The sequence below is a fragment of the Macaca nemestrina genome, chromosome 7 (genome assembly GCF_043159975.1).
Source record: "Macaca nemestrina isolate mMacNem1 chromosome 7, mMacNem.hap1, whole genome shotgun sequence".
Classification (NCBI taxonomy): domain Eukaryota; kingdom Metazoa; phylum Chordata; class Mammalia; order Primates; family Cercopithecidae; genus Macaca; species Macaca nemestrina.
In genome coordinates, this window is record NC_092131.1 from 143,257,713 (window position 1) to 143,283,908 (window position 26,196).

A 26,196-nucleotide genomic window follows, 5' to 3' on the forward strand; every position below is an offset into this window, starting at 1 on the left:
TAGGTTGGCTTTATCTTCTTATCTTTATTTTATTTTTATTTTTTTTGAGACAGGGTCCCACCTGTCTCCCAGGCTAGAACACAGTGGTGCAATCTTGGCGTACTGTAACCTCTGCCTCCTGGGTTCAAATGATTCTTGTGCCTCAGCCTCCCAAGTAGCTGAGATTATAGACATGCACCACCACCATGCCCGGCTAATTTTTGTATTTTTAGTAGAGATGGGGTTTTGCCATGTTGGCCAGGCTGGTCTAGCACTTCTGGCCTCAAGTGATCCACCCACCTCAGCCTTCCAAAGTGCTGAGATTACGGGCATGAGCCACCGCGCCCGGCCTCTTCTTATCTTTAAAACTGTGGGAGCACTGATTGCTTTGGATGTGCCTCAACTGTTAAGAACAGTAAAACATTCTTCAGCTTGGTAGTGACTTTGAGTGTTTGGTATCATTTCTCCTGAACACTAAGAAAACCAACCTTAGGCTAGACACTTAGTTCAGTTTTAAAGAAAATGAGTTGTAATAATCAATGACTAGCTTTTTTCCATGGCTTTGCCTTAAGTTCATTTTTTGGTTTCATCATTATAGGTTATGCAGACAAAGTTAAGAAGAATTAAGCACTCAAGTAAGCACTTCTTGGACCTATATTCTTTGTTTCTAATCAATAGGCGGGATCGCTTTGTTGGTCAAAGTGAGGGGAAAAAAGCACGACCTACTGCACGAAGGGAAGATCCAAGCTTCGAAAGATATCCCAAAAATTTCAGTGACTCCAGAAGAAATGAGCCTCCACCAAGAAACGAACTTAGAGAATCAGACAGGCGAGAAGTTCGAGGGGAGCGAGATGAAAGGAGAACGGTGATTATTCATGACAGGCCTGATATCACTCATCCTAGACATCCTCGAGAGGCAGGGCCCAATCCTTCCAGACCCACCAGCTGGAAAAGTGAAGGAAGTATGTCCACTGACAAACGGGAAACAAGGTAGCTGTGTACTTCATAATGCTTTCCTAGTGGTCTCATGCCTTGGGGCTAAAAAAATTACAGTTTTGATCATGTATGTTTTTATGTTTTGTTTAACAGAGTCGAAAGGCCAGAACGATCTGGGAGAGAAGTATCAGGGCACAGCGTGAGAGGTGCTCCCCCTGGGAATCGTAGCAGCGCTTCGGGGTACGGGAGCAGAGAGGGAGACAGAGGAGTCATCACAGACCGAGGTGGATCACAGGTAAATGCTGCGGGAGGCTTGCCTCCAGCCTGCACACATACATTTAGAGGATTCATGAGCTACTCTGGATATACAGTAACATTTTGATATGGCCTAGCTAGATTGGAATGATTGAGAGGCATTAATTTTTAATTTTAATTTTTAAAATTAATCTGAATTTTTCTCATACTTTACTGTCAGAGTTGACCATCAGTAGTCCAAAGAGTTAAGGTACTAGCCTTGAAATACTGCATTTTGATTAAACTTCCTAGTGAAATTTAAGAATTGTTAATTTGATAAATGAGCCTGTCTAATTATAACTTTGGTTTTATTTCTTTTTAAGAAATTGAGGCTTTCAAACTGGATCTGAAATCTGTGACCTCTATTTGTGTTTCCTTTTCACTTTTTCCTTCTTAATAAAATATTCTTGACCAGGCATGGTGGCTCATGCCTGTGATCCCAACACTTTTGGAGGCCAAGGTGGGCAGATTGCCTGAGCTCAGGAGTTTGAGACCAGCTTGGGCAACATGGTGAAACCCCATCTCTACTAAAAATACAAAAATTAGCTGGGTGTGGTGGTGTGCGCCTGTAATCCCAGCTACTCTGGAGGCTGAGGCAGGAGAATCGCTGGAGCCCAAGAGTTGGAGGTTGCAGTGAGCCAAGATGGCGCCACTGCACTCTAGCCTGAGCTACAGAGCCAGACCCTGTCTGGGGGGGAAAAAAAAAAAAAATATATATATATATATATATATATATATATATATATATGTGTGTGTGTGTGTGTGTGTGTGTGTGTGTGTATATGTATATATTTATATATATACGTATACACACATCTTTTTCTCCTGCTTCATTTAAGTAGCTTAAAGTGTAAAATTGAAATAGAGCTTTGTCTGTTTTTTGTCTTCTTATCCTAAAGATAGATGAGTGTAACGTTACATTTTTTAAATTTTTATTCTTGTGACACTTATATTGACTTGAATATTTTGTAAGTTAATGAGCTGGACAGAGGAAAGTATCTTCATCTGTTAGAGACTGAAATGAACAAAAACCTTTTGCCTCATTTAAAAGTATTCTACTGATGAAATACTGGCATATGGGTTGATAGTAGCACAGTTAGGACATACTTTCATAAATTACATACCAAAAAGAATTGTGCAGTGTGTGTGTCTCCATTATATGCAGGTGTTTGTTTTGTATTTTAATACATATTAGTGTGTTTATTTGTTTTTGAGATGGAGTCTCACTCTGTCACCCAGGCTGACATGCAGTGGCATGATCTCGGCTCACTGCAACCTCTGCTTCCCAGGTTCAAGTGATTCTTTTTCCTCAGCCTCCCGAGTAGCTGGGACTACAGATGTGCACCACCACCCCTGGCTAATTTTTGTATTTTTAGTAGAAGTGGGGTTTCACCATGTTGGCCAGGCTGGTTACAAACTTCCGACCTCAGGTGATTCACCCTCCTCTGCCTCCCAAAGTGCTGGAATGACAGGCATGAACCATCACGCCCACCCCCTAAACAGAATTTTTAAGACTGAGTCTATAATCCAGATAAGTCTGCCTTGTTTACAGTAAAATTTAAGAAAGTCTCAAAGACCAGCCCTCTGCATTCAGATGTCCTTTTAGAAAATGTGTCCTGAGGAGATCTTGTATACTCCCTTGAAAATTTTCTTTTTCATAGTGTTAGTCTGTAAATTGTTCTGCCACTATTATATCTCAGCCTCTCTGTGGGTACCTTCTGCTTTCTTTCCTGTAAGCTAAGTATCACAATGCTTGCTTTCTCTTTCCTTAGATCCCTAGTTCTACAGTTTCTTTCTTTGTGTTTGCTACTCTGTTTTCCGTAGTTACAGATGTAGCACCTTGTAAGTGCCATAGCACTAACTAGTACGATGTAAAATAAGTTGACGACTCCTGTTTTCTGTGCTGTTTGCATGTTGTCCTGATAGGCTGATCATAGGCCCCGCCGTGGCTTGTCTTAAGGTTTTGATCTCTGTCTGTGCGTTCTTACAGTCAATATAAGATCCAAGTATTTGAAATAATCAAGGGTCAAAAAACCCTTGGGTGCTAGAAAATATAGAAATAGAAATTAATGTCCAGGCCTGGTGGCTCATGGCTGTAATCCCAGCACTTTTGGAGGCCAAGGCAGGAGGATTACTTGAGGCCAGAGGTTCGAGACCAGCTTGGACAATATAGTGAGACCCCATCTCCATAGGAAAATTAAAAAATTAGCTGGGCATGGTGGTGTGCACCCTGTAGTCCCAGCTAGGCAGGAGGCTGAGGCAGGAGAATTGCTGGAGCCTAGGAGTTCACAGTTGCAGTGAGTTATGGTAGCAACAGTGTTGCTCCAGACCTCAGTACCAGCAACTGCTCCAACCTGGGCAGCACTTGATCATGTCTCCAAAAATTATTTTTAAAAACAGGAATTGGCTGGGTACGGTGGCTCACACCTGTAATCCCAGCACTTTGGGAGGCCGAGGTGGGCGGATCACGAAGTCAAGAGATCAAGACCATCCTGGCCAACATGGTGAAACCCCGTGTCCACTAAAAATACAAAAATTAGCTGGGCACGGTGGCACATGCCTGTAGTTGCAGCTACTTGGGAGGCTGAGAAGGAGAATTGCTCCAACCCAGGAGGTGGAGGTTGCAGTGAGCCGAGATCGTACCACTGCATTCCAGTCTGACAGCAGAGCGAGACTCCATCTCAAAAAACAAAACAACAACAACAAAAAGTATTGAATCATTTCCTCCATACCCTTCCCTGAAGCCTGAGTAGCTTCTCACTACAAAATAGATACAAACTCTTTCTATATGCTGTTGCACTACTCATCCTTTTATCTTCTCAGACATCTTATTAATTTGCTTCTGACATTAAAAATATAAGTTGGTATGAGACCGAGACTGAGGGTGTCGTGATTTTTTTTTTTTTTTTTTTTTTTGACATGGGGTTTCACTATCGTTGCCCAAGCTGGAGTGCAATGGCGTGATCTCAGGTCACTGCAACCTCCACCTCCTGGAGTGTGCAAGTGATTCTCCTGCCCCAGCCTCCTGACTAGCTGGGATTATAGGTGTGGGCCACCATGCCTGGCTAATTTTTCGTATTTTTAGTAGAAATGGGGTTGCACCATGTTAGCCGGGCTGGTCTCGAACTCCTGACCTCAGATGATCCTCCTGCCTCAGCCTCCCAAAGTGCTGGGATTACAGGTATGAGCCACTGCGCCCGCCCAAGTGACTTTTCATATGCTATTCTTTTAGCACTATCCTGAGGAGCGACATGTGGTTGAACGCCATGGACGGGACACAAGCGGACCAAGGAAAGAGTGGCATGGTCCACCCTCTCAAGGGCCTAGCTATCATGATACGAGGCGAATGGGTGATGGCCGGGCAGGAGCAGGCATGATAACCCAACATTCAAGGTAAATAACTATTAACCAGTTTAGACTTTTTCTGCCAGCACACAACCAACATTTGATCCTTTCCATAAAAGTCATTATAGTTTCTGAGAGACTGAACTGCAACTAGTGAAAACCCTAGGTCGGCCTGAACATTTCCCTGTATCAACTCAGAGTCTCCAAAAGACTGTGTGCAGAACAGCTGATATTAATGTGTTACTTTGTATTTTTCCTTGTAAATGAATTCAGTCACGTTCTGGCAAGTTGATCTAGATATGGGTATGTATGTATGGTAGGATCCAGTAGATAATGAATCCTTTTGTTTTGTTTTTTGTTTTTTGAGATGGAGTCTCACTCTGTCGTCCAGGCTGGAGTGCAGTGGCGAGATCTCGGCTTACTGCAACCTCCGCCTCCTGGGTTCAAGCAGTTCTCTCATGTCAGCCTCTCAAGTAGCTGGGACTACAGGCATGCGCTACCAATCCCAGCTAATTTTTATATTTTTAGTAGAGACGGGGTTTCACCATGTTGCCCAGGCAGGTCTCGAACTCCAGACCTCAGGTGATCCGCCTGCCTCAGCCTCCCCAAGTGCTGAGGTTACAGGCGGGAGCCACTGCAACCAGTCTAGATAATGAGTCTTAACCTCACATTGGAACCATCATCTTGTTCCCTACCTAGCATTCCTCAAATTCTTAGGAAGAAAAAACTGAAAGTGTGTTCTGTTTCCTCCCTGTTATTTAAAATAACTCCTGGCAGAGCTTTTAGACATTTAACACAAAATCTATTCATACGTTAAGAGGCGAGCTTTACTTTCTCTTCACAACGAGGTCGGATGTGGCCCTTCAGCCAGCAGGTCTTCAGCTTCCCCATCTCTTTCACGTCCTCCTTTCTTTCCCATTCCTCTTAGGAGAGATACTGACTTGACTCAGTGACCCAGGTCACTATTATTCCATGGTCACTTCTACCATCAAACTTCAGTAAGTGTGCTACTTCTGCCTGCACAAGCTCAACATTCATTGTATCCGGTTTGTAAAGGTCACTGATGACTTTTCTCCTGATAAATATAGATTCTTTTATTTTCATGGTTTTCGACTCCTTGGTGGTTAAACACTGTTTCACATAGTCGTTTATCTTTATTTTGAGGGAGTCTGTTTTCTAGGGCACCATCACTTTCTTTCTGCCCTTGTGACTGCCTTTGCAGGCTCCTTCCCATGGCTAAGCTTTAGACACTGCTGTTTCCTTTCAGCTTCATGTTGCCACTGCCATGTAAGTGCTTTGCTGCATCCATGAATTCAAGGTCACAGTCAAACTCATTCTTCTCCTGTTTCAAACCTTTGTGTCCCTTTTGTTGCCTGCAGCTTCTTTTAATTTGATAATGCCACCATCCATTTCACTCACCCTGACTGGAAAAACGGGACTTGTCCTTACCTTTCTTCATTCCTACCATAAATTTCTAAGTGTGGTTCTTTTTTTTTTTTTTTTTGAGACAGGGTCTTGGTCTGTCCAGGCTGGAGTGTAGTGGCACAGTCTCGGCTCACTGCAACCTCTGCCTCCCAGGTTCAAGCGAGTAGCTGGGAATACAGGCGTGCACCACCATGCCCGGCTAATTTTTGTATTTTTAGCAGAGACAGGGTTTCACCATGTTGGCCAGGCTGGTCTCGAACTCCTGACCTTGTGATCTGCCCACCTCGGCCTGCTAAAGTGCTGGGATTATAGGCATGAGCCACTGTACCCAGCTGTGTGGCTCCATTTTTTTAAAAAATGTTTCTCAGGCTGGGCACAGTGGCTCATGCCTGTAATCCCAGTACTTTGGGAGGCCAAGGTAGGTGGATCGCTTGAACTGAGGAGTTCAAGACCAGCCTGGGCAACACAGCAAAACTCTGTCTCTACAAAAAAAAAGTTTATCATAACTATCCCTTATTCCTCATTTTAGCTTCTATCTGATCTTCCCAAATTATTATTTTTGTGTTCCATTACCCTATTTGTAAATTGAACTGTTTAAACTCCCATTTTGTTACACCATTTATTGCTCTAAAACTATAACAAGCAGCTGCTCCAAGTCACAGGATCGAGCCCAGATTCCTTAGTCTGGCATTTAAGCCTTTTTATAATCTAGTTTTATTCTGCCTGAACCATTTCACTGTAGACAATTTTTTTTTTCCCAAGACAAAGTCGCTGTCCCCCAAGCTGGAGTGCAGTGGCGCTATCTCAGCTCACTGCAACCTCTGCCTCCTGGGTTCAAGTGATTCTCTTTCGGCCTCCCAAGTAGCTAGGACAGGTGTGTGCCATCACGTTCGGCTAATTTTTTGTATTTTTAATAGAGATGGAGGTTTCACTTTCTTGGCCAGGCTGGTCTCAAACTCCTGTTCCTCAGGTGATCCTCCAGCCTCAGCCTCCCAAAGTGCTGGTATTATAGGCATGAACCACTGCACCCGGCCTTCACTGTAAATTTTTATCTCCTGGTTTGTTAAAGTTTTTTCTTTTTTGAGATGGAGTCTCACTCTGTCACCCAGGCTGGGGTACAGTGGCACGATCTCAGCTCACTGCAACCTCTGCCTCCGGGTTCAAGCAGTTCTCCTTGATCCGCCCACCTCAGCCTCCCAAAGTGCTGGGATTACAGGTGTGAGCCACTGTGCCCGGCCTGTTAAAGGTTTTTTGTCAGAGGAGAGGGTCTGCTTTTTTGTGTTACTAACATCTGCTCTGTTGCATTACACATAAAGATTCCAGAAATATTTTTTAAATGACTTCCCATAATTTAGCTCACAAACTTTAGCAAACAACAGAATCACCTGGAGGATGTGTTAAAACACAGGTGACAGGAGGATGTGTTAAAACACAGGAGGATGTGTTAAAACACAGTTGGCCGGGCATGGTGGCTCCTGCCTGTAATTCCAGTACTTTGGGAGGCCAAGGCTGGCAGATCTTTTGAGCCCAGGAGTTCGAGATCAGCCTGGCCAACATGGTGCAACCCTGTCTCTACTAAAAATTAAAAAATTAGCTGAGCATGGTGGCACTTGCCTGTAGTCCCAGCTACTCTGGTGACTGGCTGAAGTGTGAGAATCACCTGAGTCCAGGAAGTCAAGGCGGCTACAGTGAGCCATGATTGTGCCACTGCACTCCAGCCTGGGTGAAGTGAGTGAGATGCTGTCTAAAAATATATATATTTAAAAGAACAAAGAAAAACAGGTTGCTGGGAGTCCCACCCCCAGAGTTTCTTTCTCAGTGGTCTGAGATGGGGGTAAGAATTTGCATTTCTAACAGGCCCCCAGCTGGTGCTACTGCTACTGGTTTGGGGTCCACACTTAAGAGATCTGCTGCTGTAGTCCATCCACATGCAGATCTGCAGCTGGCTTCTGAAGTAATGGGACTTCAAAGTGAGATTGCCCAAGTTCAGATCTCTGCTCCACCATTTTATTAGCTCTGTGACCTTGGACGAGCTCCTCAACCTCCAGATCTCTTTCTTCATCAGTAAAGTGGGGTTAGTAATGGTTCAGACCTCAGGGGACTGTTGCAAAGAGTAAATTATTTTGGATAAAGTACCAAGAACAGTGCCTGGCAAATGTTAAGTGCTGCGTAAGTATTTGCAGTGATGATTTGTTCTTTGTTCTCTGACTTTTTTTCTTTTAAACCTTTTTCAGTAACGCATCCCCAATTAATAGAATTGTACAAATCAGTGGCAATTCCATGCCAAGAGGAAGTGGCTCCGGATTTAAGCCATTTAAGGGTGGACCTCCACGACGATTCTGAAAATGAGCTCTCTGCCATGGTTTTATGATAATTTATTGAAATCTCCTGTAAACTTTACTTGACTACTTATGAAAAGGACCTCTGACTTGCTTGAGAGTTCTGTCAGACTTTTCTTTTTAAAAATTTAACATGATTGCTTTTCTCAATTTTGGAGAAGATGTTTAAATAGTTCTGTTGTAACTTTTAATAGTTTTGTGTATCATTCAACTTTTTTTCTTGCAGCACCGAGACACATTTGAAAAGATGGAATTGAAGTCGTTTTGTTTAACGCTGTGTGAATATAAAGAGTAGTCTGCAGCTGTGTGGTAGTGGTTTAATTTGCAGCCTTAGCTCTGTGGTGGCTGGCTCTAGAGTTACTTCTTTTCACCAGGCATTTTCAGCCTCCATTTTGAAGGCTGTCTATGCTTAAGAAGTCTTAGCTGTCTAATTTTTAGAGAATAAGATTGTTCATTGCATTTCTGAGTATTATGTAACCTATTTTTGCAGAAGGTACTGTTACATTAAGTGCATCTGTGTATCCTGGTTTAAAAAAAATGTAATCTTTTTTGAAATAAACCTTCATATTCTGTATAGTTGCTAAAGTGTTGAGAACCTTTTTAATTGTAAAATGAGAACCGATTTTCAGTTTAGTGTAGCAGCACACTTGTTCAGGTTTGCATGGTATGAAACCAAATAGATTCATGAAACCTTGGCCATGAGGTTTGTTTCACAAGGTTCTTAGACCGAGTTGTGCAGGTAAGTGCACTTTTAGGTAATCTGCACTGTTTGATGGATAAATTCCATCTTGGGGAATTGTGTGGGTATTAATGTTTCCATGTTCCCAACTATGTTGAGAAGTGGAAAAAAACCCAGGTTCTAGATGGGTGAATCAGTTGGGTTTTGTAAATACTTGTATGTGGGAAGACATTGTTGTCTTTTTGTGAAAATAAAAATCCACACCTGGAATTATATGTGTCTTTGTTTTCAGCGTTTTAGGTGTTAGTTGTCCAGTTCTTTCTGTAGTTCAGCCCAAGGTGACTGACTAGGTATAGAGCTCTAAAGGCAGTCTTTTGGTCTTTGTTCCTCAGAAATAAATCTAGCTTAGACTCTTCACCTCAGTAGCTGGGCAGCATATGCTGTTCATGTGTTAGAGACTTAACCACTAATCCTATGGCATTGTTTTAAAAAGGCATCTCTTTTAGGAAAGCCCTTCAAGGTAAATGCTGTTCTTTCAAAAAAGCTTCCCACATTCCTTTATATAAATCAGTGGTGAAAAATCCAAATGGTCTAGATGTCTGGTAAATTCAGCACTCTCTATGCTCGGTACAGTCATGCCATGAGATGGCTCACACTTCCCAGTGCCATGGGCAACCAAGGTACCGTGGTCTCTGGTCCTTTGGGGAACTGGCACTGTAGGGACTTCTCTGGATTTCTTACCTTTTCTGCCATTTCCAGTCCGACAGTTGTGGGAGCAGGTTGGGTGTGTACGTTGGTGTGAGGGAGGTCTACTTCATTTCTTGATCACAACATTTTGTAGAGTGTTACAGGAGAAGCCTCAGTATCCACTGGAGTGAACGTTGGTGACTTTAGGTTAGAATGTCACTTCTCAGTGTTTCCTCATTTGTAGAGTGGGACTATGTTTCTTAGAAGGGATTATCATACAGCTGCTAACATTGGCTAAGCGCTTTACGTGCTGGGCAATGTGCTAAGCGTTTGAGGTACGTTCGCCTACCTAATACTCAGAAGAATCCTCCTAGCCATAGGTAGAATTACTGACCCTGACCAGTTTTCAGATGGGAATCTGGATAGTAACCTGCATTTTAAACATTAGATCCTTAATTTGTTTCAGTCTTTTCTGTGCTTACACTGAAGGGTACAAGCCTATAGACATCATAGGTAATTATTTTTTACTCAAGTCGCCATGGCGAGTGCTTTTTTAAGTTCAGAAAACCTGACAAAACCATCTGATACGCTGGCATTGAGGTTGAGTGACCCTCAGCGATCAACAGCAGCAGCTCGCAGCGACCTGGCTGGCTCAGGGTCAATAGTGAAAACCAAATTTAGAGGGTTTTTTGTTGTTTTGAGATGGAGTCTGGCATTCACCCAGGCTGGAGTGCAATGGCGCCATCTCAGCTCACTGCAACCTCCGCCTCCCAGGTTCAAGAGATTTTCCTGCCTCAGCCTCCGGAGTAGCTGGGACTACAGGCACCTGCCACCACGCCCAGCTATTTTTTGTTATTTTTAGTAGAGTTGGGGTTTCACTGTGTTGGCCAAGCCGGTCTCAAACTCCTGACATCATGATCTGCCTGCCTCAGCCTCTCAAAGTACTGTGATTACAAGTGTGAGCCACCGCGTCTGGCCTATTTAGAGATTTTGTTGTTGTTGTTGTTGTTGTTGTTGTTGTCGTCGTCGAGATGGAGTCTCGCTCTGTTGCCCAGGCTGGAGTGCAGTGGCACTGTCTTGGCTCACTGCAACCTCTGCCTCCCGGGTTCAAGCAATTCCCCTGCTTCAGCCTCCCAAATAGCTGGAATTACGGGTGACTGCCACCATGCCCGGCTAATTTTTTGTATTTTTAGTAGAGACAGGGTTTCACCATGTTGGCCAGGCTGGTCTTGAACTCCTGACTTCATGATCCTTGAAGGAAGACAGTCTCCTCAAAGCCAAGAGAATGGAGGAAAATGTGCCATTCCCCATGTGCTTGATGCACAATCCAAATGTTTCGCCACAGTGCAATGGCATCAGTGAGTTAGAAGCTATAGACAGCTCACATGATGCAAAAAAAGATTCAAGAAAGATAGTAGCCAGTCTTGGTAAGCTGGGCAAGATGCTGACGTCAGAAACTACACATGCCAACAATCATTGTAAAATAAAATTAAAAGCTTAGGAATTACATAGAAAAAATCTCAAGCTCTTAAATGTATGAAGTAATGAAAACATTTAAAACCCTTCTGCCTGGATTGTCACTTAACTCAGTTCCTCCATACTTAACACGTCCTAACAAATACTGAATCCTTATTGTAATCCCAGCTACTTGGGAGGCTAAGGCAGGACAATTGCTTGAACCCGGGAGGCAGAGACTGCAGTAAGCCGAGATGGCGCCACTGCACTCCAGCCTGGCGACAGAGTGAGACTCCGTCTAGAAAAAAAAAAAGAAAAAAAAAAAAAATTGTCAGATTTTTTACATTTGTAAAGAATCTCATCCAATCCATCTCTCTACCTAAAGATGAATCTCTTCTAATACCTCCAATAACTGCTTAATTAGCATTTCTGTCAAACACCTCAAATTTACCATGTGTAGTTACCCCCAAAAACTAATCCTCTCAAATACTTAATCACCACCTTCAACTCAGTAAGGGCGCTGTAGGTGAAATTAATAATATCCCTTAAAACGCACCACTCAACAATACTGTTTATTTTTATCTGAAACAAATTGTTTCCTGAAATCCTTCAAGTGCTTCCTACAGATAAGCTTCTATCTTTTCTTTCTCTTTCCTTTTGACTTGGCCATTCCAGCCAGACCTAAGGGGCAGGTATCATGTAGTTAATGTTCACCTACATATTCTGTACCAAAATCACCAATATCTATGTCTTCTACCCCTCTTAACATTTTTCTCTGAGAAGATCAACTTCCCCTCCAAGCCCTCTAATTTCTCTCCATCTGCAGAATACATTCAGTCTGCCACCTCATTTCCTACTACTCTCTTCCTTGTTCACCTGGTTCCATGTGCTGACCACAGCATTGTCCCGTGTGTTGACCACAGCATCTCATCTCAAGCCTTTTGCTTGTGCTCCTTCATCTGAAATGCTCTCCCGCAGATAGCGATGTGGCTCGCTTCCTCATTGCTTCAGTTCTTAGCTAAAATGTCATTTTCTCAACCATGCCTTCTTTGATTTTATTTAAAATTGCCACACTTAGGCCAGGCGCGGTGGCTCATGCCTATAATCCCAGCACTTTGGGAGGCAGAGGTGGCTCGATCACCTGAGGTCAGGAGTTCGAGACCAGCCTGGTCAACATGGTGAAACCCCGTCTGTACTAAAATTACAAAAAAATTAGCCAGACATGGTGGTGGGCGCCTGTAATCCTAGCTACTCAGGAGGCTGAGGCAGGAGAATTATTTGAACCCGGGAGGTGGAGGTTGCAGTGAGCCAAGATCACGCCACTGCACTCCAGCCTGCGTGACAAGAGCAAGACTCCATCTCAAAATAAAATAAATTTGCCACACTTACTCCCTTTCTCAGCATTCCCCCTCCTTCCCATCTAATCTATTTATAATCCATTTTTTCCTACTTGAATGTAAGCTCCAGAAGGACAGCTGTTTTCGTCTATTTTTTCTTTTCGCTGCTGTATCCCTGGCCCCTGGCTCTTAGTAGCCACTCAATAAATATTGGATGAAGGAAAATCCATGTGAAGGATTCAGAATTTTTATAATAGGGACTTAGGGAGAGCAATCTGGTTGGAATGGGGGAGCCTGGGCTTTGTCTTAAAGTTCGTGTAACATTGGTGTAGCATTGTTGTAACAAACACACTTAATTAAGATTGAATACTTAAGCCACCCGTTGGTGCAGCCATCAGTAAGAAATGGGATTGTTTAGGGACAGGCTGCCCAGACCAGCAGCTCTCAGCCTGGAATTCATGCTGTCTGAGGTGAGATGCCTGCCCCAGGCATAAACATTAGCCATGAAGTCATCTTGGCTCCATGCTCACCATGTAGTTTTCCACCTGGATTTGCCAATAGGGTTAGGAAATGAGAATGAAATCTACTCATTGGTTAAGTTTTCATCAGTTAGGCCGGGCGCGGTGGCTCATGCCTGTAATCCCAGCACTTTGGGAGGCTGAGGTGGGCATATCATGAGGCCATCCTGGCTAACACGGTGAAACCCTGTCTGTACTAAAAATACAAAAATTATCTGGGCGTGGTGGTGGGCGCCTGTAGTCCCAGCTACTCAGGAGGCTGAGGTAGAAGAATGGCGTGAACCCGGGAGGCGGAGCTTGCAGTGAGTCGAGATCATGCCACTGCACTCCAGCCTTCGTGACAGAGTGAGACTCCGTCTCAAAAAAAAAAATTTTTTTCATCAGTTTATGAGACTGAGCCCATGGAAAGCTCAAGCAATAACCTTTCATTTGGACAGAGACAGTTTTCCTTCTCTTTTTTTTTTTTTTTTTGAGATGGTATCTCACTGTCTCCCAGGCTGCAGTACAATGGCACAATCCCGGTTCACTGCAACCTCTGCCTCCCAGATTCAAGTGATTCTCATGCCTCAGACTCCCAAGTAGCTGGGATTACAGGTGCCTGCCACCATGCCCGGCTAATTTTTGTATTTTTAGTAAAGATGGAATTTCACTATTTTGGCCAGACTAGTCTTGAACTCCTGACCTCAAGTGATCTGCCTCCTCGGCATCTTAAAGTGCTGGGATTACAGGTGTGAGCCACCATGCCCTTCCCCTTCTCTTAATAAATCTGGTGATGTCCAACAAACTATAAATTCACTAATTTCCTCACCACATTTCAGGCATTTGGGAAGTGGAGTGCAGGGGAAATGGGTCAGATACCATGACAAGAAATGGTGCATCCCTCAAGGACATGATAATTAATATAAGACTAAAAATTCTAAGGAATTCTGATCCAATGAACCAACACCCTAATTTTCTAAAATTACCAAATTACCCGTTAGCTTCTTTAATGACTTTATTTCCCCTGGATCTGCCATCCCGGGCTTCTGGACAGGTAGCCTGCTAGGATTTGCTTCACCCGGTTGACAGCTCACTCCCTCTGAACTACTCTAAGAACACTCAAATTTATGAGGTGAGATGGTGCTACAGGGAAGGCCCTTGCAGCCGGGACAATGTGCAGGGGCATCCAGTCTAGAAACCCCAGGCTTCAGAATGGGGATGAATAGGGACTCAAAAACCAGTTTGCCATTTGCTAGATGTGTTCAATTATGGGCAATTTATCTGTATATCCAGAATACTACAGTCAGCTTCGCTAGTAGGAACAGGGCTGTTGTAATAAGTGGGAAAATATGTGTCAAATACTGAACAAATTCTGCCCATTTTTTTTTTTCTAAAGTCACTTTGTGTTCCCTGATTTAAGACAAAAGAGGCAACCTCATTTGTAAAAGGTTGCTGATTAAATAGAGAATTAGGCCGGGCGCGGTGGCTCATGCCTGTAATCCCAGCACTTTTTGGGAGGCCGAGGTGGGTAGATCACCTAAGGTTGTGAGTTCGAGATCAGCTTGGCCAACACAGTGAAGCCCCTTCTCTGCTAAAAATACAAAAATTAGCCGGGCATGGCTGTGTGCACCTGTAGTTGCTGCTACTCAGGAGACTGAGGCAGGAGAATTGCTTGAACCAGGGAGGCAGAGGTTGCAGTGAGCTGAGATCATACCACTGCACTCCAGCCTGGGAGACAGAGTGAGAATCTGTCTCAAAAAAAAAAAAAAAAGTAAAAATAAAAACAGATAATTGGATGGGTGCCGTGGCTTACGCCTGTAATCCCAGCAGAATGTTGGGAAGCTGAGGTGGGCGGATCACAAGGTCAGAAGTTCAAGACCAGCTTGACCAACATGGTGAAACCCCATCTCTACTAAAAATACAAAAATTAGCTGGGCGTGGTGGTGGGTGCCTGTAGTCCCAGCTACTTAGGAGGCTGAGGCAAGAGAATTACTTGAACTTGGGAGGCAGAGGTTGCAGTGAGCCGAGATCGTGCCATTGCACTCCAGCCTGGGTGACAGAGCGAGACTCTGTCTCAGAAAGAAAAGATAATTGAACTTGCATAGATGCTAACTGGGCAAAATCTGGGGTCTAATGGGTGATGAGCCTGGGCCACACCCCCAGAGGTTCATGGATGGGGTCCCAGCATGTTTTACCCCCAAAAGTTCCTCCACAGGATTCACATGCACAGCAAGGTTTGACAGTCACTCTAGAGATACAGCTCAGAGTAAGAATAACCAAATGCTTTTTACAAGCCGCTGGCAATCAACTCGGTGTTTTTGCCAGTGGGATGAGATGCTCTGAATAATGTAATTTTCTGATTAAATGATGATCAATTCCTCTGTAGAGCTGAATCACCCAGGGTGGGAGTGGGGGACCTCTGCATCAGCTTTAGGAACTTGGGTCCAGAGTTTTCAGAACTGTCCTGCTTGCCGGGCGTGGTGGCTCATGCATCTAATCTCAGCACTTTGGGAGGCTGGGGTGGGAGGATCACTTGAGGCTAGTTTAAGACCAGCCTGGACCAAATAGTGAGACCCCGTCTCTTTAAAAACAAAAACAGCCAAACTGCCTTGGTTAAGTTGTGAAATATTAATATTATGTATTATTTAGATAAGCCATACTTTGTTTTCATTCCACTAAGTAGAGAATGACCTTTGAAAGAAGTGTAAGAGGCCGGGCACGGTGGCTCACGCCTGTAATCCCAGCACTTTGGGAGGCTGAGGCAGGTGGATTGCAAGGTCAGGAGTTCAAGATCAGCCTGGTGAAGATGGTGAAACCCTGTCTCTACAAAAATTATCCAGGTGTCGTGGCAGGCACCTATAATCCCAGCTACTCGGGAGGCTGAGGCAGAGAATTGCTTGAACCCTGAAGGCAGAGGTTGTAGTGAGCCGAGATCGTACCACTGCACTCCAGACTGGGCAACAGAGCGAGACTCTGTCTCAAAAAAGAAAGGAGTGTATCAAGAGTCTCATTTTGCATCAACTAAAATTTTCATTCACTAAGCAAAAATATTACACTTTCCAGTTGACACACAGTTTAACTATTTTTTTCAAGTAAGTTTTATCTGCTTGACTATTTTTTTTATTTTTTATTTTTATTTCTGAGACAGCGTCTCACTCTGTCGCCCAGGTTGGAGTGCAGTGGCATGATCTTGGCTCACTGCAACCTCCGCCTCCTGGGTTCAAACGATTCTCCTGCCTCAGCCTCCCAAGTAGCTGGGACTACAGGTGCCCGCCACCATGCCCAGCTAATTTTTTATATTTTTAATAGAGATGGGATTTTACCATGTTGGCCAGGATGGTCTCAATCTCTTGACCTCATGATCTGCCCGCCTCAGGCTCCCAAAGTGCTGGGATTATAGGCGTGAGCCACCACGCCCAGCCTGCTTGACTATTTTTTAAATTTAAACACAAAAACTCCAAGTGATCACATAGAATGACCAAAGTAAAGTTAACTCAAATTCTAGTTTTCAGTGCATAGGTTTTACATCTACCTCTAGTATTTTGTTTGATGCTATTATAAATGGACTTGTTGAATGTCAATTTTAATTGTTCATTGCTAGCATATAGAAACAAAAGTATTTTGAAGTAAAATTTACAAATATGCACACATTTTAAGTGTACAGTTTAATGAGCATTGACAAATGTGTACAGCCAAGTTATTGCTACGATGATCAAGAATATTTGCATCACTAAAAGTTTCCTTGTGCTCTTTCCCGGTCATCCTAAACCACATCTCCAGCCCCAGGCAACCACTTATCTGCTTTCTACCACTGGAGACTTTGTCTCCTAGAGTTCATATAAACAGGATCATACAGTAATGTCTTATTTTGTGTCTCGTTCCTTTCACTCAGCGCAGTGTTTCTGCAATTCAGCCATGTTGCTGTATCAGTCATTCCATCTCTTTGTTGCTGTGTAGGTTTCCAATGTACGGATGTACCACAAGTTTTTGTGCATTCACCTATTGATGGAAATTTGGTTGTTGACAATGTTTGGCTATTATGAATAAAACTGCTATGAATATTTGTGTACAAGTCTTTGTGTGGACACATTTTCTTTCTTTCTTTTTTGAGACAAGAGTCTCACTCTGTCACCCAGGCTGGAGTGCAATGGCACGATCTTGGCTCACTGCAAGCTCCACCTCCCAGGTTCATGCCATTCTCCTGCCTCAGCCTCCTGAGCAGCTGGGACTACAGGCACCCGCCACCACGCCCAGCTAATTCTTGTATTTTTAGTACAGACGGGGTTTCATCATGCTAGCCAGGATGGTCTCGATCTCCTAACCTTGTGATCCGCCTGCCTCGGCCTCCCAAAGTGCTGGGATTACAAGAGTGAGCCACCGCGCCCAGCCGACAAGTTTTCATGTCTCTTGGGTAAATAGGACTGGATATATGGTAGTGTATATTTAACATTACAGGAAACTGCCAAAGAGTTTTCTGAAATCGTTGTGCCTTTGTGCATCAGCAATGTAAAGGATTCAAATTGCTCTACAGATGCACCAGCACTTGGTATTGTCAATCTTTTCAACGCTACCCTTTGTTAGTGGGTATGCTGTACTATTTCAGTATAGTTGAGTGTAGTTTTGTTTGTTTTTGTTTTTGAGATGGAGTTTTGAGCTTGTTGCCCAGGCTACAGTGCAATGGCATGATCTCGGCTCACTGCAACCTCCACCTCCCAGGTTCAAGTGATTCTCTTGCCTCAGCCTCCCAAATAGCTGGGATTACAGGTGCCGGCCACCATGCCCCGCTAATTTTTTGTGTTTTTAGTACAGACGGGGTTTCACCATGTTGGCCAGGCTGGTCTTGAACTACTGTCCTCAGGTGATCCACTGGCCTCGGCCTCCCAAAGTGCTGGGATTACAGGCGTGAGCCACCGTGCCCAGCCCAAATGTGTGTACATATTTTTCTGACTAATGATGGTGAACATGTTTTTAATGTGCTTATTGACCATTAATATATCTTCCTTTGTGGATTATTATTATTCTTTGAGATGGAATCTCTCACTGTTGGCCGGGCTGGAGAGCACTGGAACGATCTCAGCTCACTGCAACCTCCGCCTCCTGGGTTCAAGTGATTCTCCTGCCTCAGCCTTCTAAGCAGCTGGGATTACAGGTGTGTACCACCATGCCTGGCTACTTTTTTTTTTTTTTTTGTATTTTTTAGTAGACATGGGGTTTCACTATGTTGGTCAGGCTGGTCTCAAACTCCTGACCTCATAATCCACCCTCCTCAGCCTCCTAAAGTGCTGAGATTACAGGCGTGAGACACCATGCCCGGCCATGAATTATTTATTTAAATCTTTACTCCATGTTTTAACATTTTTGTAAATTATTTTATTCTTTCACAATGATTTAGAGAGACTATCTTCGAGCCAGTACAAATATTTCATAAATGGTATGTGGCCGTTTTCTAACCAGTTGAATAATGTGTTGCACAATAAGCCACCTCACATCTTTCAGCAAGAAATCAGATTAAATCTGAATAGTAAAGACATCACACACTGAATTAATATACAACTAAAATTTGCTTTAAATATTTCTTTGGGGGAGTGTTGTGGGAAGTCAGGGACCCTGAACGGAGGAACTGGCTGGAGCTGAGGCAGAAGAGCATAAATTGTGAAGATTTCATGGACATTTATCAGTTCCCAAAATTAATACTTTATAATTTCTTATGCCTGTCTTTACTGCAATCTCTGAACATAAATTGTGAAGATTTCATGGACATTTATCACTTCCCTAATAATACTCTTATAATTTCTTATGCCTGTCTTTACTTTAATCTCTTAATCCTGTTATCTTTGTAAGCTGAGAATGTACATCACCTCAGGACCACTATTGTACAAATTGATTGTAAAACATGTGTTTGAACAATATAAAATCAGTGTACCTTGAAAAGAACAGAATAACAGCAATTTTCAGGGAACAAGGGAAAATAACCATAAGGTTTACTGCCCGCGCAGTTGGGCAAAATACAGCCATATTTTTCTTCTTTCAGAGAGCCTATAAACGGATGTGCAAGTAGGAGAAATATCACTGAATTCTTTCCCCAGCAAGGAATACCCTGGGGAAGGCATGCATTCCTGAGGGGAGATCTATAAACGGCCACTCTGGGAGTGTCTGTCTTATGTGGTTGAGATAAGGACTGAAATACGCCCTGGTCTCCTGGTCTCCTGCAGTACCCTCAGGCTTCCTAGGATCGGGAAATTCCAGCCTGGTAAATTTTGGTCAGACTGGTTCTCTGCTCTCGAACCCTGTTTTCTATTAAGATGTTTATCAAGACAATACATGCACAGCGGGACACAGACCCTCATCAGCAATTCTAATTTTGCCCTTTGCCTTGTGATCTTTGTTGCCCTTTGAAGCATGTGATCTTTGTGACTTACTCCCTGTTTGTACACTCCCTCCCCTTTTAAAATCGCTAATAAAAACTTGCTGGTTTTGCGGCTCAGGGAATATCACGGACCTACCGATATGTGATGTTACCCCTGGAGGCCCAGCTGTAAAATTCCTCTCTTTGTACTCTTTCTCTTTATTTCTCAGACTTGTTGACACTTAGGAAAAATAGAAAGAACCTAGTTGAAATATTGGGGGTTGGTTCCCCCGACAGAGGAGAGGACAGCACCCTCTACTCAATAAAGACAATTTTTTTTTTTTTTGAGACAGAGTTTCGCTCTTGTTGTCCAGGCTGGAGTGCAATGGTGCGATCTTGGCTCACTGCAACCTCCATCTCCTGGGTTCAAGCAATTCTCCTGCCTCAGCCTCCTGAGTACCTGGGATTACAGGTGCCTACCACCGTGCCTGGCTAATTTTGTATTTTTAGTAGCAATGGGTTTCTCCATGTTGGTCAGGCTGTTCTCGAACTCCCGACTTCAGGTGATCCGTTCGCCTCAGCCTCCCAAAGTGTTGGGATTACAGGCATGAGCCACCATCCCCGGCCAAGAGAAACATTTTTTACAGTGCAGAAGTCTTTTATTTTTTTTTTAAAACACCTATTATGCTATGAATTTGTAGGGAAGAGGTTCCAGCAGCTCAGGCTCCTTCCTATTGGTTCTCACAAAGTGTGCTTCTCTGGGTAGAGGCTGCTGCTTCAGGTGAACCCAGGTGCCTTTCTCTTTGACTTCTTTCTTTTTCTGATCATTTTCCTTCACATGTTTCAGGAAGCTATCTTGGCTTTTAGAGTGCTTAATGTGCTCAATACACACATTAATTCTCTTGGCAAGAATCTTGCCCTTAACTTGTTTACAACAATGCCAACAGCATGCTGGGTCACACTGTAGACTCTCCAGTTTAGCCATGGTAACATTTGTGGGGCATTCCTTTTTGAACAGTACCCATTCCCTTGATGTCTACAATATCACCTTTCTTATAGATTTGCATATATGTGGCCAAAGGAACAACAACAAGTTTACTAAAAGGCTGAACATATACTGGGTGCCTCTCCTCTTTCCCTTTGTGTTCATCATTTTGGCAAATTACTGGAAGATGGTGGTTCTGGCCATCTTTAATTGTATTTTTAAATTTCGATGAAGTGGGCTGGGTGCGGTGGCTCACGCCTGTAATCCCAGCACTTTGGGAGGCCAAGGTGAGTGGATCATTTGAGGTGAGGAATTCGAGACCAGCCTGACTAACACGGCAAAACCCCATCTCTACTAAAATAAAAAAATTAGCCAGGCGTGGTGGCGGGTGCCTGTAATCCCAGCTACTCAGGAAGCTGAGGCAGGATAATCACTTGAACCCAGGAGGTGGAGGCTGCAGTGAGCCAAGATTGTGCCACTGCACTCTAGCCTGGGCAACAGAGTGAAACTCCATCTCAAAACAAAACAAAACAAACAAACAAAAAAATTACGATGAAGTTAGGCTGGACACAGTGGCTCACACCTGTAATCCCAGCACTCCGGGAGGCTGATGATGTGGGAGGACTGCTTGAGCTCAGAAGTTCAAGACCAACCTGGGTAACAGTGAGACCCCGCAACTCTATTAAAAAATTTTTTTGATGACGTTCAGTTTATCAACTTTTTTTCTTTCAAGGTTCATGGATTTTCTTTTGGGGGGGGGGGGGTCCTATCTAGGAAATCTTCACCTACCTCATGATCACATACTTTTTTTCTCCTATGTTTTCTTCTAGAACTTTTATAGTCATAGTTTTTATAGGTTATTTTGTTGAGACAGGGTCTCCCAATATTGCCCAGGCTGGTCTTGAACTCCTGACCTTAAGTGATCCACCTCAGCCTCCCCAAGTGCTGAGATTATAGGTATGAGCCACTGCAACTAGCCTTACATTTACATAAAATCTATTTCAGGCCAGGCAGACTGGCTCACACCTGAAATCCCAGCACTTTGGGAGGCTGAGGCGGGTGGCTCACCTGAGGTCAGGAGTTTGAGACTAGCCTATCCAACATGGTGAAACCCCATGTCTACTAAAAACACAAAAATTAGCTGGGTGTGGTGGTGTACACCTGTAGTCCCAGATACTTGGGAGGCTGAGGCAGGAGAATCGCTTGAACCCAGGAGGCAGAGGTAGTAGTCAGCCGAGATCTTGCCACTGCACTCCAGCCTGGGCGACAAACTGAGACTCCATCTCAAAAAAGGAAAAAGAAAAAAGTCCATTTCTAATTAACTTTTGTATGGCATAAATTAAGGATTAAGGTTCATTTTTATCTGTATGTGTACCAGTACATTCTCACATTACTATAAAATAACTGAGACTGGGTCATTTATAAAGAAAAGAGGTTTACTTGGCTCATAGTTCTGCAGGCTGTACGGGAAGCATAGAGGCTTCCGCTTCTTCGGAGGCCTCAGAAAATTTACAATCATGGCGGAAGGCGAAGGGGAAGCAGGCACATACCTGAGCAAGAGAGCGAAGTGTGGAGGTGCCACACACTTTTAAACAGCCTCCTCTTGTGAGAACTGTATCACAAGAATAGCACCAAGAGGAGGGTGTTACACTATTCATGAAGGATCCATTCCCACGATCCACTCACCTCCCACCAGGCCCCACCTCCAACTCTGGGGATTACAATTTCACATAAGATTTGGTGGGGACACAGACCCAAACCGTATTAATACAGATATCCAGTTTTTTCAGTATTATTTGTTGAAAAATACTTATTTTCCTATCCGGGCATGGTGGCTCATGCCTAGTAATCCCAGCACTCTGGGAGGTTGAGTTGGGTGCATCACTCGTGGTTAGGAGTTTGAAACCAGCCTGGCCAACATGGTAAAACCCAAACCAGCCTGGCCAACGTGGTGAAACCCCGTCTGTAGTAAAAGTTCAAAAATGAGCCAGGCGTGGTGGCGGCCCCCTGTACTCCCAGCTACTCAGGAGGCTGAGGCGGGGAAAATTGCTTGAACTGGGGAGGCGGAGGTTGTTGTGAGCCAAGATCGCGCCACTGCACTCCAGCCTGGGCAACAGCACGAGACTCTGTGTCAAAACAAACAAAAACAAACAAAACCCAAAACCAAAAAACAAAACAAACAAAGAGTACTGAATCTGTCAACCCATAAGTAGCGTCTCTCTTCATTCAGCAGGCTGTAGGCCTTCATTAATCTCTCTCAGTAATGTGTTATAATTTTCATTGTATAGGTCTTACACATTTTTTTTCTAACTCTCACTGCATCCCAAATGGAAGGGACTGTTTTTATTTTGCAAGATATATACATTAAAAGCAATAATAACTACCAAGTGTACTTTTACCATCTTTTCCTAAAAGGACATTTTAATGCCAAAGAAACAGATGGCAGGAGGTCAGAGTGGTTACAGTGGCTGAAATCTACCTATATGGCACCCACGCCAGCTCCTGTTCTGAGGAGTCATGAAAAACGGAAAGGGAGTAACCCTGAGGCCGACAAATCCCATGTTAGTTCTACTCCACATCCAGTTCACCCTGTGTTCATCTCATCTCTATGGCAGACAGAAAAATGGCCCAAAGATGTACCTGGCCTGATACCCAGAACCTGTCTCAGGCCAACAGGGACTCTGCAGATGGGAGAGAATTAAGCATTGACACGGGGAAACTATCCTAAATTATCCTGATGGGCCCAGTCTTATCACAGGCATCCTACAAAGTGACCACAGTACCAAAGAGGGTCAGGGTCAGAGGAGTGACAGGGAGACGGAAGCAGAGGTTGGAGTGTAGCACTCTGAGGACAGAGAAAGGGCCATGAGCCGAGGAATGCAGGCAGCCTCTAGGACCTGGAAAAGGCAGGAACCGGATTCTCCTCTAGAGCCTCAGGAAGGAATGTGGCTCTGCAGACACCTTGATTTTGGGCTCTGAGACCCGTTTTGGACTTCCGACCTCCAGAACCATAACAGACGTGTGTTATTGGTACGCCACTGGGTTTGTGGTGATTTGATACAACCCACTTTAGGGAACACTGACCCAGAAGGAGGGTGAGGATAGAGAAGCCATAATCAGCACAGAGGTGCCTGGAGGTGGGAGCAGAGGAGGGGTGAGCTGTATCCCAGATAGTAATGGGGGAGAGTGTCTGGGGGCTGGTCAGGTTGCATAAGAAGGCAGATGGGGCCGGGCGAGGTGGCTCACGCCTGTAATCCCAGCACTTTGGGAGGCCGAGACGGGAGGATCACGAGGTCCGGAGATCGAGACCATCCTGGCTAACACAGTGAAACCCCATCTCTACTAAAAATACAAAAAACTAGCTGGGTGCGGTGGCGGGTGCCTGTAGTCCCAGCTACACGGGAGGCTGAAGCAGGAGAATGGCGTGAACCCGGGAGGCAGAGCTTGCAGTGAGCTGAGATTGTGCCACTGCACTCCAGCCTGGGGGACACAGTGAGACTCCCTCTCAAAAAAAAAAAAAAAAGAAGGCAGATGAACGGGGCCACTGGGTTGGGTGGCGCAGAGGCCATTGGGTTGGGTGGTGCAGAAGCCACTGGCAGCCTTGACAGGAGCTGCTCCCTCTGGAAGAAAGGAAGGACGCCCTGCAGCCGTGGACTGAAGGCTTTTGCTCGCTTTGCCTCACCTAGACGCCCCCTTTCTGCTGCTACATCCCAGCACCCAGCAGGCACTCCGTACACACCTACGATGAACACCCGACTGCTCTGACTCTTCACCCTCCCACCTCCGGGGACTCCAGCCTTACTATTAACACTCCCTTATTCACGGGCCCCTCTGCTGCTCGAGGCGCCTCAGGGCCTTTGCACTGGCTGCTCCCGTGGCCTGGACCACTCTTCTCAGAGATCTCTGCGTGGCTGCCCGCTGCTCATCACCCAGGCCCCACACAGCAGCCTCCCGGCACGTGAGAGTGTCACGTATTGAGAGGAAAATATTTTGAAGACATTAGGGTCAGTGAAGTAGGTTATCAAAACTAAATTCACCGGTTTCTTTTCACCGTTTTTAACGTGGCGACTAGAACACGTAAGATGGCGTCTGCGGTTCACATTACACATCCTCCCTGGGCAGCGTACTCTTAAGCCAGGCTGCAGGCTTCCCCTACAGGGCCAGACAGGAAATGCTTCCAGCTTCTCAGGCTCTCTGTCGTAGTTAAGGTGGCAACAGTCAGCCACAGATGACGTAAGTGAATGGGTATGGCTGCGCACCAAGACTTCACAAAGACAGGTGCTGGGCTGGGCTAGGCGGGCCCCAGACAGTGAGTCGGCCCATGCCTGCTGTGTGGTAAAGAATCCAAACCTGGGGCCCGGGGCGATGGCTCACGCCTGTAATCCCGGCACTTCGGAAGGCCAAGATTAGGTGGATCACCTGAGGTCAGGAGTTCGAGACCAGCCTGGCCAACATGGTGAAACCACATTTCTACTAAAAATACAAAAAGTTAGCTGGGCGTGGTAGCGGGCGTCTGTGAGCTCAGCTACTCATGAGGCTGAGGCAGGAGAATCACTTGAACCCGGGAGGCGAAGGTTGCAGTGAGTCGAGATCATGCCACTGCACTCTAGCCTGGGCAACAAGAGCAAAACTGTCTCAGAAAAAAAAAAGAAAAAGAAGAAAGAAAAAAAAAAGAATCCAGACCTGCCCAGAGAGAGGCCTGGCTTTTGCCCTCCGCCCCTGGGAAATCATCTCTGAACCTCTGGTGCCTCACGCATGAGGAGGGTCTGACTGCCTGGGGGCCTTAGGCCAGCCCACAGCAAGATGAATTTGGGGTGGAGTTTGGGCCAGATGGTATCCCTGAGCTTGGGGGGGCTGGAGGCTGAGGTCAGCCACACAGAGAGGGGAGGAGTCCCCAGTAAGAACAAGAACCCAGGGCACAAGGTCTGAGGAGCGTCCCTGGCTGGCAACACTCCCTGCGTGCCGGGAGGAGTGAGGGGAGAGGACAGCTGATACCCAGTCTCCGTGGAGCCTTCCGCGCCCTCTTCCCGGCTGCTTCCAGCGCGTCCTTCTCTATGATAAGCGTGACTGTGAACATGGCTGAGTCCTTCTAGAGAACTCGCAAGTATGCCAAGGTCTTGGGGGCCCTACCGACTTGCAGCTGGTGTTGGATGGAACCCCACATGGACTGTCCCTCTGCGCCGTGGCCTCCCCACCATGGGTCCCACTGGTTTTCGGGGGCTAAGCGGCGGTCTTCCCTCGGCTTCCTGGTGGCTTCCCCGCTCCCCTGCCTCCTCCCCTCCTCCGTCGTAGCCCCGTCAGGCTCACCCAGAACAACTCCAGCAGGGCCACCGCCTCCTCCCCGCTGCACACCCAGGCCTGCGTGTCAGCGGGCAGCGCGCTCAGGAACTGCTCCAGCACCAGCGGCTCCAGGACCCGCTCCTTGGTCTGCACCTCGGGCCGCAGCCGGTCCCGACACAGGGCGCGGAGCAGCCCCAGCGCCTCGTGGAGGCCCGACGCGTCGCCCAGGTGGAAGCGGCGGAAGCGGTGCCACGAGGAACCCGGCGCCAGGCCTTCGGCCCCCTGCTTCACCGGCACCACCAGCTCCATGGGGCCTCCTGGATGGCAGCGCCTGCCCCGCGTGGCCCAGGGGGCAAAGAGGTCTCTGTGAGGAGCGGCGCTCACTCGGGCGGTGAGGAAAGGGTGTCTGTCTCGTGGGATCCCACGGAGTCAAGTCCCGGCTTCTCGCTGGGCCCCCTCCGCGGCTTCTGTACCTCAGTCCTGCAGCTCCTCCCGCAGCCTGTCCTACAGCACAAAGGCTCTGGAGCAAATTCCAGCTCTGCCTCCCACCAGCTCTGTGTCCTTGGACAAGGTACAAGGCACCTTTTGTAATACACTGTATGTCCATGTCCT

General features: G+C 45.6%; 1 protein-coding gene across 11 annotated transcripts in view; it reads left to right on the forward strand.

The window, feature by feature from the left end:
- The window catches only part of LOC105489575 (SAFB like transcription modulator), an 82,478-nt gene that overhangs the window by 46,532 nt on the left and 9,750 nt on the right, over nucleotides 1-26,196 (forward strand). For 9 of the 11 annotated variants that reach the window (XM_011754473.2, XM_011754480.2, XM_011754499.2 and 6 more), the window contains 4 exons: nucleotides 658-969; nucleotides 1,069-1,210; nucleotides 4,442-4,602; nucleotides 8,214-9,267. In XM_011754473.2, the coding sequence (XP_011752775.1) occupies nucleotides 658-969; nucleotides 1,069-1,210; nucleotides 4,442-4,602; nucleotides 8,214-8,322 (724 nt within the window). In that variant the 3' untranslated portion in view covers nucleotides 8,323-9,267. Of the gene's footprint in view, nucleotides 1-657; nucleotides 970-1,068; nucleotides 1,211-4,441; nucleotides 4,603-5,482; nucleotides 5,553-8,213; nucleotides 9,268-26,196 lie in introns of those variants that run through there. The other 2 variants (XM_011754489.3, XM_071066774.1) reach the window with 2 other exon arrangements.